General features: G+C 46.2%; 2 protein-coding genes across 4 annotated transcripts in view; both read left to right on the forward strand.

Moving 5' to 3' along the window:
- Positions 1-15,968, forward strand: part of LOC147646449 (uncharacterized) — a 158,450-nt gene that overhangs the window by 2,929 nt on the left and 139,553 nt on the right. The window lies entirely within an intron of this gene.
- Positions 3,634-4,362, forward strand: LOC147646450 (uncharacterized). Its single transcript, XM_086873437.1, has 2 exons — positions 3,634-3,936; positions 4,021-4,362. Exons 1-2 carry the CDS (start codon positions 3,637-3,639, stop codon positions 4,360-4,362), a joined length of 642 nt encoding a protein of 213 aa, XP_086729563.1. The 5' UTR covers positions 3,634-3,636.

Below are 15,968 nucleotides of genomic sequence, written 5' to 3' on the forward strand. Positions count from 1 at the left end.
TCATTTCTTCTTCTTGGGTCCTGCAGCATTCTGTGGATTCCATTGGATTTCTTGTTTGGCAGGATAGGAGCATTCTAGGGAGCCATCCCTGGCTCCCCAAGCCGTGCCTTGAGCAGGACTCCCAGACAGGCTGTGAGCCCTTCCTTCCCTCCCTTGGAACAGGGGATTGCTTTTGGACACCTCTTGTCCTGGTTGCTTCAGGGAAATTTGGAGAGGCTCCATATCTAATTTTGCCAATTTCCCTGGGGCTGCCCACACTTGTGGGTTCACTTCAGCCTAGGCTCTGCCAGACATTTGACACAGAGGTACAACAGAACCAGTCTCTGTATCACCTTTTCCAACATTAATTTGCATTCCCCGTTTTGCCATCAAATCCCTTCCCAGTAAATTACAATCACAATTGTGAGCAAATAAAAGTTCCTGCATTTTAAACCCATCCCCCACATTTGTTAATAGTGGCTGAATAAAACACACCCACTCATCTTTCCCACTTTGTGCCTCAATAGCTAAAATATTCCTTAACAATTTTCCCCCCTTTTATTGTAAGATTCCGATTGGATGGAGAGGCCCCTGTGTCCATCAGGAAAGGTCTCCTCTGGATCCAGAGCCACCCTGGATGTTCCCAAGAGCTGCAGTGTGGTGGGTCCCTGGTGGAATGGGAGCTGTGCCACCGCTAAGAATGCGTGTCCATCAAGGGCTGGACTTGCTGGTGCTGAGGGTGCTGCTGTCTGTGCTTGCAGTGTCCTTGTGCCCTGCAGCTGGAAGGCTGATTCCTTGCCAGGGGCTGTTTGGGTGGGCTGTGCCCTGGCCAGGAGGGCAATGCCTGTGCCAGGTGCTTTGGCCGAGGGTGTCCCCTGGGTGCTGGGGCCCCCTTGGGCCCTGGGCTTGATCCCTCAGGGGCTGTAGGAACTGTGCCATGGCCTTTGCCTTCAGCTTGGCCTTTTGCTCATCCCTTGCTGCATTCAGCTGCTGAGCCTTTGTGAGCAAGTGCTGCAGGGGCTTCTTCTGTCGCTGCTGCAGCCCCCGTCAGTGCCTGTGGGTGCTCATCCTGTGGCAGCTGCTGAGCTTTCTGCAAAATCCTTCCTTTCTCCAGGGACCCAGCAGGAAATGCTTAAAAGATCATGTGGATCCTTGCAGGTCTAATCGCCATTTGTGAGCTGTTCCTTCCTCGTGCTGGCTGTGCTGAGGCTCCCCTCCCCAGCCCGTATCCCAGAGCCGGTCCCTGTCCTGCCGCAGTGTCCAAAGGCGGCCCCCCCGGCGGGCAGGGCCGGCAGCTCCACGGGGCCGGGCAGCGGCCGGGGCGTCCCGCAGCCTCCTGGGGGCCGGGGGCCACTGCCGGCCCTGCCCGGGGGGTGCTGGGCTCAGGCAGCGCCCGGCGCTGAGCCCCGGCTGCCCCACAGCCCCGGCCCGGCCCCACAGCTCCCCACAGGCCCCCAGCCCGTGCTCCCGGTGCCGCAGCTCTGCGCCCGTTCCTGCCGCTCCCAGCTCAGAGAAACCCCCTGAAATCCTCACCTCCTTGTTTTCCTGTCCTCCAAAACTGGGATACAAAGGATCTGAGTCAGCTGGCAAATTCTGAGGATAAGACCCTTCTGAAAATCCTTCCAATCCTCAGTATTTTTCTCTTTTTCCTCTTTTATATAATCATTTTTCTTACCCCGTGGATTCCTCCTGCTGCTTCTTGCCTTAAGCACATTCCTGCACACTCCCCTTCAGCCAATCCCTTCCCAGCACACCAACACCATCCATCCCCTGTTGTCTAAATCCCTTCTGGACTTCCCTTCTTGCCCCCCTGGGTGTCCATGTCCTTAATTCCCTCTGGGAGAATGTGCAAACGACCTCCACATGCTCCCAAGGGACCCTTGAGAGATATTTTGGGATCCTCATCCCTTTGGCTGGGACCCCATTGTGGCTTTCCCTTTTGTCCCCTCCCTGGGTGCCCTGCCATGTTCACTCCCCGAAGATGCCACTGTAGTCACTGCTGAGATTTTCAGTGCTCTCTCCCTGCCGACTCTTGAGAGCCGCCCTGCTCCGTCCCTCGTCTGTCTCCTGCTCACTCTCGGGTACCCAATCAATGCCCGGTGCCGCCGCCAGCCGAGGGAGCCGATCCCCCAAACTGGGTGAGGCCCCTTCAGCTGCACTCACTGCCCGCCGGCCCGGACGGTGGAAGGAATTGCAGAGGAGCCCCAAGGTGTGTGGAAAAATTGACATCCCCAGAGGTTTCTGTCCACAAGGAAGGCAGAGGAGTCCTGTAACAGTAATTTCATTCATAAAAATAGGGCGAGGCCATGGGACATTTCCCATGGGGTCTCTCCAATTATTGGAGGACACAGCCTCCTTTTCATCCTAATTTTCTTGGTCACATCTCCCTCTCCCTTTCCCCATTGGCTGAAGTCCTGGAGAGGCACAGACTTCCCAATGCACCTCCCACATACCCCCTTAATATGTACCTCACTTTTGTATAGCTAACGATATTGATGGCTGTGTTAAGTCTTTGTTGTTCTTCTAGAAGTTGATGAATTTAGCAGGACCTCGGCTGAGCAGCAGTCTGTGTCATCAATTAATAACATTTTGTGCAGCTGCTGGCTCCTCCTGTCACTTCCTTATGTCCACGTCCCTGGCCCTATGTGCAATGAGGTTGAGGCGATCAGTTTGTAAAGAGCCTTTGTTGTTGTTCCTTTGCTGGGGTTGCCCCGTTTTGGGGCCATCCCCCCTGGAGCAGGGTGTCCCCCATTGGTGCAGGCGCAGGGCTCAGGCAGGGCTGAGCCAATCAGAGCGCGCGGCGCTGATGACTCATCAGTGTCCAGGCAGAGCCGCAGCTGCCAGCGTTCCCCAGCTGGAGCCCAGCTGCGCCCCTCCCCCCCGGGCCTTGGCGCCCCCCTGGAGGGGAATTTGGGGAGGTGGGAGGGGGGAGCGCCAAGGCCGGGCCCCCCCGCGCTGTGGTGGCGGGAGCGGCTGCAGTGGGGAGCGAGTGCGGGCGGAAGCGGCCGAGAGCCCAGCGCTGCCCCAGGCCGAGCTGGCCCAGCTGCATCCGTGCCCCTGCGGTGGGATGCTGTGGGACTGGGGGGGAAGAGGGAGACGGCAGTGGGTGCTGGGCCTGGGGGCAGGAGGAGAAGGGAAGGAGAAGCAGGTTTGAAGAACAAAACGGTCGAAGGATTCACGTGGGAGGAGCAGGTGCAGGAGGAGGAGAAATAGTAGGAGGAAGCAGAGTGGGAGGAAGAGTAGGGCCACAGGAGGAGGTGGGAGAGAAGGAAGAGGAAGCAGGACAACGTTCCATTCTCCCTGTATGTGCAGTTCCAGGAGTGTTGCCCTGGAGGTGACTGGGGAGGGGATCCACGATTTTGATGGGGCTGAATCTTGGTGTTTTTGAACTTTATTGGGCTAAATATTGGTGCTTTGTTTTTTTGCAGGGGCTGAATCTTTGTATTCTGGAGGGGGTTTTTCCTGAATTTGGTGTTTGGGTAGTTTTTCATCATTGTTTTCTTGTTTGGGCTGAATCTTGGTGCTTTGCTTTGTTACAGACACAAGATGCCCAATGACTTTCTGAGATGAACTTGGGCATGGAGGAATCCCCTGCCCAAGGCGCTCTCCTCTCCTTTTCCTCCTAACCAGGAATTTTCATTCCCAAACTGTGTCCAGATGGAAGAGGAGGAGAAAAAGCCCCAGAGATCCTGCATGAGGAGGGGCTGGAAACCCAGTCCAGGGAGCTGCGAGGAGGAAAGATCCCCCCAGTGCCAGGAACACGGCCAGAGATCCAGCCGGAGCTCAGAGCTGGGGGAGAAGCCCCACAAGTGCTTGGAATGTGGGAAGGGCTTCAGAAAGAGATCCCACCTGATCGAGCACCAGGTGATCCACACTGGTGAAAAGCCCTATGGGTGTGGGGAATGTGGGAAGAGCTTCAGCCAGAGCTCCAGCCTGAGGAATCACCAGAAGATCCACATGAGAGAACAACCCTATGAGTGTGGGAAATGTGGGCAGAGCTTCAGAAATATCTCTGACCTGATGAGACACCAGGTGATCCACACAGGGGAACGGCCCTACACCTGCTTGGAATGTGGGAAGAGCTTTGGGTGGAGCTCCAGTCTGAGGGAGCACCAGCGCATCCACACTGGGGAGAGGCCCTATGAGTGTCCCCAGTGTGGGAAGAGGTTTCGGACCAGCTCCAATGTCCTCAAACATGAGCGGATTCACACAGAGGAGAGGCCCTTCCGCTGCCCCGACTGCGGGAAGGGCTTCAAACACAACTCCAACCTCATCAGGCACCGGCGCATCCACACTGGGGAGAGGCCCTACGAGTGTCCCCAGTGTGGGAAGAGCTTCTCACGGAGCTCTCACTTGACCCGACACCAACGGAGGCCCCAGTAAGGGAAGTCCTGTGAGTGCCCCGAGTGCGGGAAGAGCTTCGTGCGCTGCTCCAGCTCCATCCCCCATGGGAGGATGGGCGTTGGATGATCCCCAGTGACCCCCGTTGGGCAGAGCCCTGGTGATCCGTGGTCCTGGTGATCCATGTTGGGAAGACACCTGGCTGGGAGGCTCCACATCTTCCTGGCTCCCTGTGGACACCTGGATGAAATCAGGGGAATGGAAATTCAACAGGATACAGAATGACAATGGGAATTGTTGACTTTCAATCCTTGGAACCTTTTGCCTCAGGAGCTGTGTGGGCAGAGAAAAGGGGGTGACACCGGGCTCGGGGGCCCAGAGGGGAGCACAAACGCTCTGGGTGAGGGAGACACGACCCCAGAACCCTCCCTCACCTTCCTGCGCAGGCAGAAGCCAAGCCCCAGTGCCAAGAAGACGAAGCCCAACACTGAGACTCCAATCCCCATCAGCATCTTGCGTTGGGCAGCGTTTGATGGCATCCCTGGGGCATCTGCAGAGGTCAGGACCCCCAAAACCTCTCACAGACACCCCAAGCCTCCTCCAAGGACCCTCCCAGTCTCCCCCAGCCTACCCAGGACCCTCTGAAACCTCCTTTGGAGTCACTAATTTTAAACAATTAGTAATTTTAGAAAAATTAGGGGTCTTGGCTAGAGATAGGCCTTGTTGGAACTAGTTAGAGTTAATGATGAAGTGAGAAGCAGGATTTGAGATAATGAATCTCGGACTTAGATAAAAAATTACTTTTCATTGTATATTTGTTCAGCTGTGCTTATAATGAGAAAAGAGAAACTGATAAACGGGTTCAGGAAGATCACAGACCTTACATCTGGAAACCCATTTCAAAGTCACAAGGGAGGAAACTGGAGTTGGACCAAATGTCATTTGTAATGTCCACCATTGTAAAGGTAGAAAGGTGAGAGTGAGGAAGAGCGGTTTTCCTTCATCTCCTGATGAACCCTCCACACCAAAATGACCTCCTCCTCAAATTGGGGAGCCAACCATGCAGGCGTAATGACATTAAAATCATTACCATGAATTCTAATCCGAAGTGGCACATGGGAGGTGCTAGCATTATGCATATGCATTAGTATTAATAAGTATTAGTATTTTGGATATTTAAGACTTTTGTAAATAAATAGACACTGGAATCTTTTGTCAGCTTGCAGTGCGTATTAAGGGGTGACTCCTGCACTTGCCCAGTGCTGTGATTAAACATCCACTTTGTAACTTTAAACTGTTGGAGAGGTTTTTTGTCCATTAACAGATTGATGTTGATACTCGATCAATATTGCTATTTTGGTAAATCACTGCCAGTCTCTTCCCAGCCTCCCCAGGACCCAGCAGAGCCCCTCCTGTTCCTCTCAGGATCCCACAGCCCCCTCCCAATTTCTCCCCACTGCCCCTGGACCCCCAAACCCTCTCCCAGTCCCTTCCCAGCCCCACCAGGACTCATCAAGACTCCTCCCAGTCTCTTTCCAGCACAACCAACCTCATCCCAATCCCTGCTTTCCAATCCTCAGTCTCCTTCCAGCTCGTCCAGGCTCACTCAGATCTCTCCCAGTGACACCCAGCACCCCCAAACTCCCTCCCAGGGTCCAGCAAGACCCCCAGAACCCCATCCCACCCTCCCCAACATCCTTCAAACCCCTTCCCAGCCATCCTAAGCACATCAATCCCTTCCCCAGTTTAAACCAGTCTATCTCAAACTCCCTCCCAGTTCCTCCCAGCACCCCCCAATCCCCCTCTGGGCCCCCCCAGTGCCTCCCCCGCTGCCCCCGGCGCTGTGGGGGCCGGGCCGTGCCCCAGTGCCGGCTCAGGGGGTGCTCCAGGCTGCCGTGCTCCACCTGGCAGCTGGAGCTGAGCCCGCATTGCCGGGGGAGTTTCCAGCAGCACCAGGAGCTGCTGGCTCCAGTCCCCGCTGGGGAGCACGGCAGTGGCCAACACGTGGCCCGAGAGCTGCTGCTGGCCCTGGGAGCAGCTCAGCTGGATGTGGGCAGGGGAGAAATCCATCAGGGAGCAGAGCAGGCGGCCGGGGCCGGGCTGGGAGCTGGAGGGCACCAGCGAGATGGACACGCTGGGGGCACTGGGAGTGAGTGGGGACAGAGTGGGACCAGCTGGAGGGGAACTGGGAGAGATGAAAGACGAGTGGCATTGGGAGGGACTGGGAATGGACTGGCAGGGACTGGGGTGGCACTGTGAGAGATGAGAGTGGATACCGGAAACTGGAAGAGAGCGTGGAGGTCTGGAAGTGAAGCGGGAATGAACTCGGAATAGACTGAGAATGGGCTAAAAAGGAGTGGGAGGGACTGTGCTGGCACTGGGCGGGACTGTGTTGGCACTGGGAGGGACTGTGGTGGCACCGGGCGGGACTGTGGTGGCACTGGGCGGGACTGTGGTGGCACCGGGCGGGACTGTGGTGGCACTGGGAGGGACTGTGGTGGCACTGGGAGGGACTGGGAATGAAGTGCGCGGCACTGGGCGGCCGAGTCCAGCGCGGGGCTCTCGGCTCTGTGGATCTGCCCGGCAACTGATGAGTCATCAGAGAGACGCGCTCTGATTGGCTGAGGGGCGGGAGATCCATGGAGGGGCGAGATGGACAGGCGGGGTCACTGGGAGAGGCTGGGATGGACTGGGAGAGGCTGGGATGGACTGGGAGAGCCACGGGAGCCATTGGGAGGGACAAGGGGCCCCGGGGATGGGCACAAGGAAGGCTGAGGGCTCTGGGGTGATTCCCAGGGAGGTTTGGAGGGACACGGCCGGGCCCCTCTCTGTGCCCCGCGAGCAGCGGCCCGGACAGAAAAGTTCAGGAGCGGGAGGAGGTGTTTCTCAAGATTGATTTTAATCCTCATTCTCCTGGTCTGATTTGCTCAGTCCTAAATTCAGTTCATTTCCCCAAGTCGGGCTGTTGTGCCCCTGATGGTGATCCCTGAGTGACCTCTCCCTGCCCTTGTCCCGACCCACGAGGATTTGGATTTGTTTCAGTTCAGTGGAATTCATGGTGATTTGGGGGGAGCTGGAGCAAAGCAGCTGGAAAGCACAGTGGGCGTGTGTCCTGGGTTGATTATGATGTTAAATTGTATCCCCATTCGTCCACCTAACCCAGACACAGGTTTTGTATTCTTAAAATTCCATCTGAGAGTAAAAGTGAGTGGAAAAGAAGCACCAAGTCTGTTATCAGACTGCACTTGCTCCCCCCGCATCGGGAGTTTTGACTACAGCACAGACAGACAACAAGACACAGATCGCCTTGGCTTTCCAGCTAGCCGGAGCAGAGAGGTCTTCCTGGACTGTTTTCTTTCCCTTTTCCTGAAACGAATCGAAGCTGCTCTGGACTGGGGACTCGGGGGAGCACCGGGAGCACCCCTGGACTACCGGGAGCCCGGCCTGGGCAGCGGCATTTTCCAGCGCCAGAGGGACTGATAACAGAGCCAACACCCCCAGGAAAGAGACCCTCTGAAGTTCCTCATCTCTGCTGAAGGGCGAGAGGTTTTGTAATTTGATATCGTTCATTTTTGTGCTGGGTAGTGCTGTGCCTGGGAAATAAACAGGTTTTTTCCACTCCTCTCAGAGAAATCTCTTCCCGAACTGGATGGGGGGTGGGAGAAAGGGGCCACGTGGGTTTGCTTCCCGGGGGGAGCCCACTGGAGGTTTTCTCCCAAATTTACCCTAAACCAGGACAATCACCCAAATTACACAAACACATCACAAAATTCCAGAAACATCCCTCAAAATTCCAGAAAAATCCCAAAAAATGGCAGAAAACACCCACAAAATTTCCTAAGTCTTCTCAAAACCCTACCAAATTACAGAAGCATCCCACATAATCTCCACAAATTTCCGCACAATCTAAGAAAAAGGCCCTCAAAATTCCTCGTCTCCTCAGAATCCCAGAAAATTCCAGAAAATTACCACAACATTCCAAAAAAATCCCACAAAATTCCCAAAATCTTCTCATAAGCTTACCACATTCCAGAAATATCCCACAAAAATCTCCACAAATTTCCATGCAATCTAAGAAAAATCCCACACAATTCATCAAGGCTGCTTAAAATCACACACAATTCCAGAAAATTACCACAACATTCCAAAAAAATCCCACAAAATTCCATAAAACTTCAGAAAACCCTACCAAATTCTTGAAATATCCCCACAAAATCTCCACTAATTTCCTCACAATCTAAGAAAAATGTACTCAAAATCCTTCAAGTCTCTCCAAAATCACCGAAATTACAAGAAATCATCACAAAATTCCAGAAACATCCCGCCACATTCCAGAAAAATCCCAAAAAATGCCTGAAAACACCCACAAAATTCCCTAAATCTTCTCAAAACCCTACCAAATTCCAGAAATATCCCAAATAATCTTCACAAATTTCCACAAAGCCTGAGAAAAATCCCACACAATTCTTCAGGGCTCCTCAATATCCTACAAAATTCCACAAAAACCCCACAACATTCCAAAAAATCCTAACAATTCTAGAAACAACCCACAAAATCTCTCAGGTCTCCTCAAAATCCCACAAAATTCCTGAAAATTCCACAACATTCCAAAAAAATCCCACCAAATTCCAGGAACACCTCACAAAATTCCAGAAAAAAACCCCTCAAAATTTCAAAAACCTTCCCATAAACCCAACAAATTCCAGAAATATCCCAAAAAATCTCCACAAGTTTCCACACAATCTAAAAAGAATCCCTCACAATTCTTCAAGGCTTTTCAAAATCCCACAAAATTCCAGAAAATTACTACAAAATTCCAAAAAAATCCCACAAAATTCCCTAAAACTTCAGAAAACCCAACAAAATTCCAGAAACACCCTACAAAATCTCCACTAATTTCCACAAAATCTAAGAAAAAGGCCATCAAAATCCTTCAAGTCTCCTTAAAATCCTACAAAGATCCACAAAACCCCAAAACAATCCAAAAAAATCCTAAAAATTCTAGAAACATCCCACAAAATTCTAGAAAAAAATCATGAAATTCCTTAAATCTTCTCACAGGCTCACGAAATTCCAGATATATCCCACAAAATTCTCCACAAATTTCCACACAATCTAAGAAAAATGCTTAAAAACTTTTCATGAGTCTTCGAAATGTTTCAAAATTCAAAAAAAATCTCACAAAATTCAAGAAACTTCCACAAAAATCTCTTCAATATCCCACAAAATTTAAGAAAAAAATCCCACATTAAAGAAAAAAATACCACAAAATTCCCTAAATCTTCTCAAAACTTTACTGAATTCCAGAAACATCCCACAAAATCTCCACAATTTCCACAAAATTCTACAAAAATCCCTCAAAATTTGAGAAAATTCCACAAAATTTAAGAGAAGTTCCACAACATTTGAAAAAAATACCACAAAATTACCTAAATTTCCTCCCTTCACCATATTTCAGAAACATCTCACAAAATCTGCACAAATTTCCAGAAAATACTAGAAATATCCCTCAAAATTCATCAAGTTTCCTCAATACACCACAAAATTCCAGAAAAATCCTACAAAATTGCAGCAAAATCCCAAAAAATTCTTAAATCTTCTCATAACCCTACCAAATTTTTGAAACATCCCACAAAATCTCCACAAAGTTCCACAAAATCTAAGAAAAATCCCGCGGAATTCTACATGTTTCCTCAATATCCCTCAAAATTCTACAATACCCCCTCCAAATTCTGTAAATATCCCACAAAATCTCCACAAATTTCCACACAATCTAAGAAAAATCCCACAAAATTGTTCAAGTCTTCTCAAAATCCCACAAAATTCTACAAAAATTCCACAAAAGTGCCACAAAATTCTTCAAAATGTCACCAAATTCCAGAAACATAAAAAAAAACTCTTCCAATTTCCACAACATCCCAAAATATTTCCTGAAAATTCCAAACATCCACACAGATCTCTTCCACTTTCAACAAAATTCCAGAAATATCCCTCAAAATTCTTCAAGTCTCTTCATTATCCCACGACATTCCAGAAAAATCCCACAAAATTCAAAAAAAATCCCAAAAAATAGCATATAAATCCCTCAAAATTGCAGAAAAAAATAAAATAAGTCCTTAAATCTTCTCAAAACCGAATCAAATTTTTGAAACATCCCACAAAATCTCCACAAATTTCCACAAAATCTAAGAAAAAGCCCACAAAATTCTTGAAGTCTTCCCAAAATCTTTCAAAATTTCACAAAAACCTCAATAATTCCAGAATCATCCCACAAAATCTCCTCATAATTCCAGAATAACTCCAAAAAATCCTACAAAATTCCAAAAAAAACCCCCAAAGAATTCCATCAATCTTCTCAAAATCCCACCGAATTCCAGAAACATCCAAAAAAATTTCCACAAATTCCCACAAAATCTAAGAAAGATGCCTGAAAATTCTTCATGTCTCCACAATATCCTTCAAACTTCCATAAAACCCCCATGAAATTCCAGAAGCATCACACAAAATTTAAGGAACAATCCCACAATATTCCAGAAAAATCCCCCAAAAATTCTTCAAGACTCCTCAAAATCCCACAAAATTTCACAACATTCAAAAAAAATCCCACAAAAGTATTTAAATTTTATCAAAATCCCACAAAAGCTCAGAAAAATCCCATGAAATTCCAGAAAAATCCCACAAAAATCCCTGAAACGTCTCAAAACCCTACCGAATTCCAGAAACATCCCAAAAAATCTGCTCCAATTTCCACAAAGACTAAGAAAAATCCCTCAAAATTCCTCAAGTCTCCTCAAAATCCCACAAAATTCCACAAAAACCCCACAACATTCCATAAAAATCCCAATAATTCTATAAACCTCCCACAAAATCCTTCAAGTCTCCTTAAAATCCCACAAAATGGCAGAAAACACCCACAAAATTTCCTAAAACTTCTCAAAACCCTACACATTTCCAGAAACATTCCAAAGTATCTTCATAAATTTCTACAAAATTCCAGAAAAATCCCATAAAATTGCAGAAAAATAAAAAAACCTCTCAATCTTATCAAAACCCTACCAATCTCCAGAAACATCCCACAGAATCTCCTCCTATTTACACAGAATTCCAGAAAAAAAAATCACAAAATTCTTGAAAAGCCCCGCAAAATTCCAGAAAAATCCCACCAAATTCCAGAAAAATCCCACAAAATTCCCTAAATCTTCACAAAACCCTACCAAATTCCAGAAACATCCACAAAATCTCCACAGTGTTCCACAAAATTCCAAAAAAAATACCAAAAAACTCTTCAAGTCTTCTCAGAATCCCACAAAATTCTAGAAAAATCCTCAAAATTCCAGAAAATTTCCCACAAAATTCGCTAAATCTCCTCAATATCTCACAAAATTTTACAAAATATCCCACAAAATTCCACAAATTTCTCACAAAATTCCAGTAAAATCTGATGAAATTGTTAGCGTTCAGGAGCACAGACAATCACGAATGATTATATGCAGGTGCTTTATTAAGAGATCTGGGTGTCAGGGGTACACATACCCAAATCTGACCCGGCTTGGTTTTGAGTTGAACATGTTTTTGTACTCTATCGTTATATAACTTACATATTAATTATTAAACTAACATCGTTCTATTGTATACATTGATGTTACCCAAGCATGGATTTCTCATGATCCCCCTCAGACCCCTAACATTGTTCCTCATGTTCTTTAAACAATAATAATATCTAATCATATCTAACAATTGTATCATTTATTATATACTGCTAACACAGGTGCAGTTTCACCTGATCTTTAACAAGCACAAGGCCTAACATTTCCCAGAGCCTACTTTTCCCAGGCTTGCCAAACCTAACTTTATTTCTAAGTGCCTGAATTTTCTAAGATTTTAAGACCTTTTACTATTATTCCCCCCTTTGAAAGCATTTTTACTTCACTAGAAGTGCAAATGTTTTCACTTGATACAGTCCTTTGTTTCTGAGTTTATACTTGATGTTCTTCGAATCCTTGATTGATGTAAGCGTTGTCCGGGATGTTGTCACGAACTGGAGAACCAGAAGATGGTGGGAGTGGATCTCACATCAGTGCCTTTATTATTTTCTGGTTCCAGGACATTTTTTTCCGTATTTCTCCCTTGAAGATGCTGTAAATTAACCAAATTGCTAAGAATACAGTTAGTAAGATGATCACACTCTCAATGATAGATTTAATCCATGAACTCACATTCCACCCTAACCCTTTGAAGATTTTGCCTAACCAACATGTAGACAAATCCTTTTGCTCTTCCTGTGCTTCGTGCTCTATTTGTTGCAATTGATTGATGTCATATTCTACATGTGCAGTTACATTTGCGGTGTGGACACAGTAATGATCAATCCATCCCTTTAAAAAACTCACACACTCCATGCTCTTTCAGGAGTAGTAAATTGTAATTGTATGTTTAGTTCTTTAAATCTTTCTCAGGTCACTCTTGCTAATTTATCTACCCGACCTGTAAGTCTGTACAACATTTCTTTATTCTGATAGTTTGCTATAGGGCCAAGCAAAGACTCCAGGGCTCACCCAAATTTCACTCTACTAGAGGCTTCTTGCCAAGTGTCATCCTGATTCTGTTCCTATCCTAATCTTCCCTAGCTATGCCTGTGTCTAGTCACTGAGTTGTTTTTTAAGCAGATTTCACATTTTGACATTACTGATTTTGCCATTGTTAGCATCCGTACCGAGATTAATTTTTGTTTCATCAATTTCACCAATGCCTCTGCACCCCAATGACATTTGTTATGTTTCATTTGTAGAACTTTATTGGAGGACCGCCAGCAACCCACCGCTCTTCACACAAGTAAACGTGAACGCCGTTTATTTCTATCTTTAGCACACCTTTTATAGGGTTCTACAGGGCCTGCAGGCAGAGCAAGTTACTATTGGCTAACACACACAGGTTTACATTTTTTCTCCTGTACACAAGGATTTTGTTTTGCTTTACTCTCTCTTCTGCAGGAGGGTTTCAAGGACTTTAGCCTTTAATATCAAGTTATTTCAAAGACTGGTTTGTGCAGACAGGCCTTTACTAATATATAAAATATAGCAACAATTCCCCCTTTCTCTTTTTGCACAAACCAGGCTTTGGATGTGACTCATTCTATACTCTTATGAAGCCAAGATAACACAAAACTTAGACTGTCATCCCCATTAACATTATAAGTAAAGTCTGTCCCCCTTCTAGCACAAGAGTCCTCAACCATCCGGTGATGCCCCAGCTGGAGAACCAACTTCCAGTGGGGTCACTATCTTCTTTCAGGGCATGTAAACCATCCTGTAGCTGTTGCAGTTGCCCATGGATGGAAACGGAATGATCAGTAAGATTCAAGCAGCACATGCCTTCAAACTCCTCACAACCATGTCCTTGTGCTAACAGCAAAAAGTCAATTGCAGCTCAGTTTTGTAATACTGCATGATGTATACTACTCACATCGGCTGAAGCTCACTTAACATTGTGGATGTTAAGTTTAATCCTTCTTAGTCTAACAAGCGAGCCTTTTTAGAGTTGCTAAGTTTTAATTCGTTCAGGCTTCACTTTTAGAAAAAAATTTTAGAATTTTCTGACTGATGTTTTTTATTTTATCAACTACATTCAGCAATTGGTGTAAGCTTGGATGGAAACAAAGTAAGTTTCTCAAGATAACAGGGTCTTCTATGTGGATTAGCAGGAATCTCATTCCATGCTCTATCTCCACAAATTAGGAATATGGAACTAAGTAATCGCTTTGGTAATTGTTCTGTGAGATTGCACCACTAATAAAGGCTTTACTCTGTGTAGTAACGAGATCAGCTATAGGGTTGTCTGCAGCCCAGTGCTGCATTACTTTGTTGGAATGACTTTTTGTCAGGGGTTCAAACATTATCCATCCACCTGAGGTATGGGTGGAACCTAACAAATCTAATTCTTCTGAGGGCTGCATGGTAACATTGAGAACTTTGATAATTTTTGCTTGCCAGCAGGCTTCAAGTTGTCTTAATGTGAAGCCAACAGTGCAATTGCGCTCCTGCAACATTGCCAATCTATTCAGTCGAGTCTCATTACTAATTAAACCTTTAAATGCTGCTTGAGGATCCCATTCAGGGTCTCCTATGAGACAGGTGTGAAAGGATCTCCAGGTGTGGCTAGGCTCACACACATTGACCTTTGGCCAGTTCAGTGTGCCAGAGTGACCCATATGTTCTGTCACTTTTGGATGTTAGTTAGCAGACAGTTGGTCAGGACTATACACAACACAATTACCATAAGCAGTTTGTTCCATGTAAATGACACCATACTTGCAAACTCACAGCTAAATTTTAACGTTAAATGAACTTTCAAAGATGCTTACACTACCTCTTGAAGGGGGAAATGCTTATACTTTATACTAATTTATACTAATATAACTACTGCTATACAGGCTAAACTCTTTATCTTAAACTATCTAACTACTTTTATCACATGTGCTCTGGTATATATGTAGTCTAAGCATGAAAGCAATTTGCTGAAAGGGTAAACACACAACTACAGTTTGCTTTATATACAGTTAGATGGAGTCTCTACACTTTTCTTAGATCTTCTACAGAATTTCCTTCACAAACAGACTATGATTTAACACGATTCAGTCTTGGAACGTTCACTGCTCCCGTGATGTCAGCTGGCAGCTGATCGGTGACTGAGGGCTTTGATGTTCAGGTTGTTCTTCACATCCTTCTAAATCTTAAAACAAAGGATAACTGAAAAATTGGTAGAGACACAACATCATAATAACAACATAAAATTTCTGTTGGCAACTGTCTGTGTAGTGCTCAGACACAACTGTGTCCTGACAGCTCCACTTCTGATCCATGTCTGGAGTACCAAGGCTGTGTGGTGACTTCTCTGTTCACTGGATCTTGTGTGTTCAGAGGCAGACAGTCTGGTCAGATGGACAGGTGACCTTTTTGAACCTGCCAACAAAACACAGACACTTCTTCCTTTGAAGTTAATGAATTACACTAATCAAATGCTTTTAGGGCATCAATTTCCCCCGTTTGTTTTTTTTTTTTAAATAAAAACGAGATGTACTTCTGTTATACACATCAACATTAACACAAAACCATATACAATTAGTAAGAACCTATAGCAGTTAAAAATCAATTAAATCATAAACATTATTAATAACATATGTAATATAAAACTACTATTAATTACTAAAACACTGCACCAGCATCCCATAGTTAGCAAACAAACAGAAACAAAAAATCATCAGTGAAGGATTGGATAACCACCTCCGGAAATGATTCTCCAAGCCCACTTCAAAATTGATCCAGCTGTCATATTAATAGGGTCAAATTGCTGAGTCAAAAAGTGACTCAAATACTGATTTGGGACAGAAAACATCTGGATCTGCTGGCAAACTTTCTGTCCAGGTAAAGTCAAGGCTTGGCCAGGGCCTGGCTTTAAACTGGAAAGATGCCTCTTAACTCATTTCTAAAACAAGGTTCTCAATAGCAGCAGCTAGGAGATGCTCACAGCACAGCAAACTGTTAAAATGCATTTGTACAAAGCAAATGATCAGAAGCCTCAGGTACCAGACCAATTAAACCATGCAGCAGTTGGTTTAATCTGAAGCCTCTCCCATGGCAGCTGATCCTCAG

Source organism: Cyanistes caeruleus, unplaced genomic scaffold (assembly GCF_971803275.1).
Source record: "Cyanistes caeruleus unplaced genomic scaffold, bCyaCae1.hap1.1 HAP1_SCAFFOLD_98, whole genome shotgun sequence".
Lineage (NCBI taxonomy): Eukaryota > Metazoa > Chordata > Aves > Passeriformes > Paridae > Cyanistes > Cyanistes caeruleus.

What these genes read in the sequence shown, in the direction of transcription:
- LOC147646450 (XM_086873437.1), top strand. Translation starts at nt 3,637, where the DNA reads ATGGAAGAGGAGGAGAAAAAGCCCCAGAGATCCTGCATGAGGAGGGGC. An exon ending in GGAATCACCAGAAGATCCAC is followed by an intron (nt 3,937 to 4,020) that starts ATGAGAGAACAA and finishes CAGGTGATCCAC; the next exon opens with ACAGGGGAACGGCCCTACAC.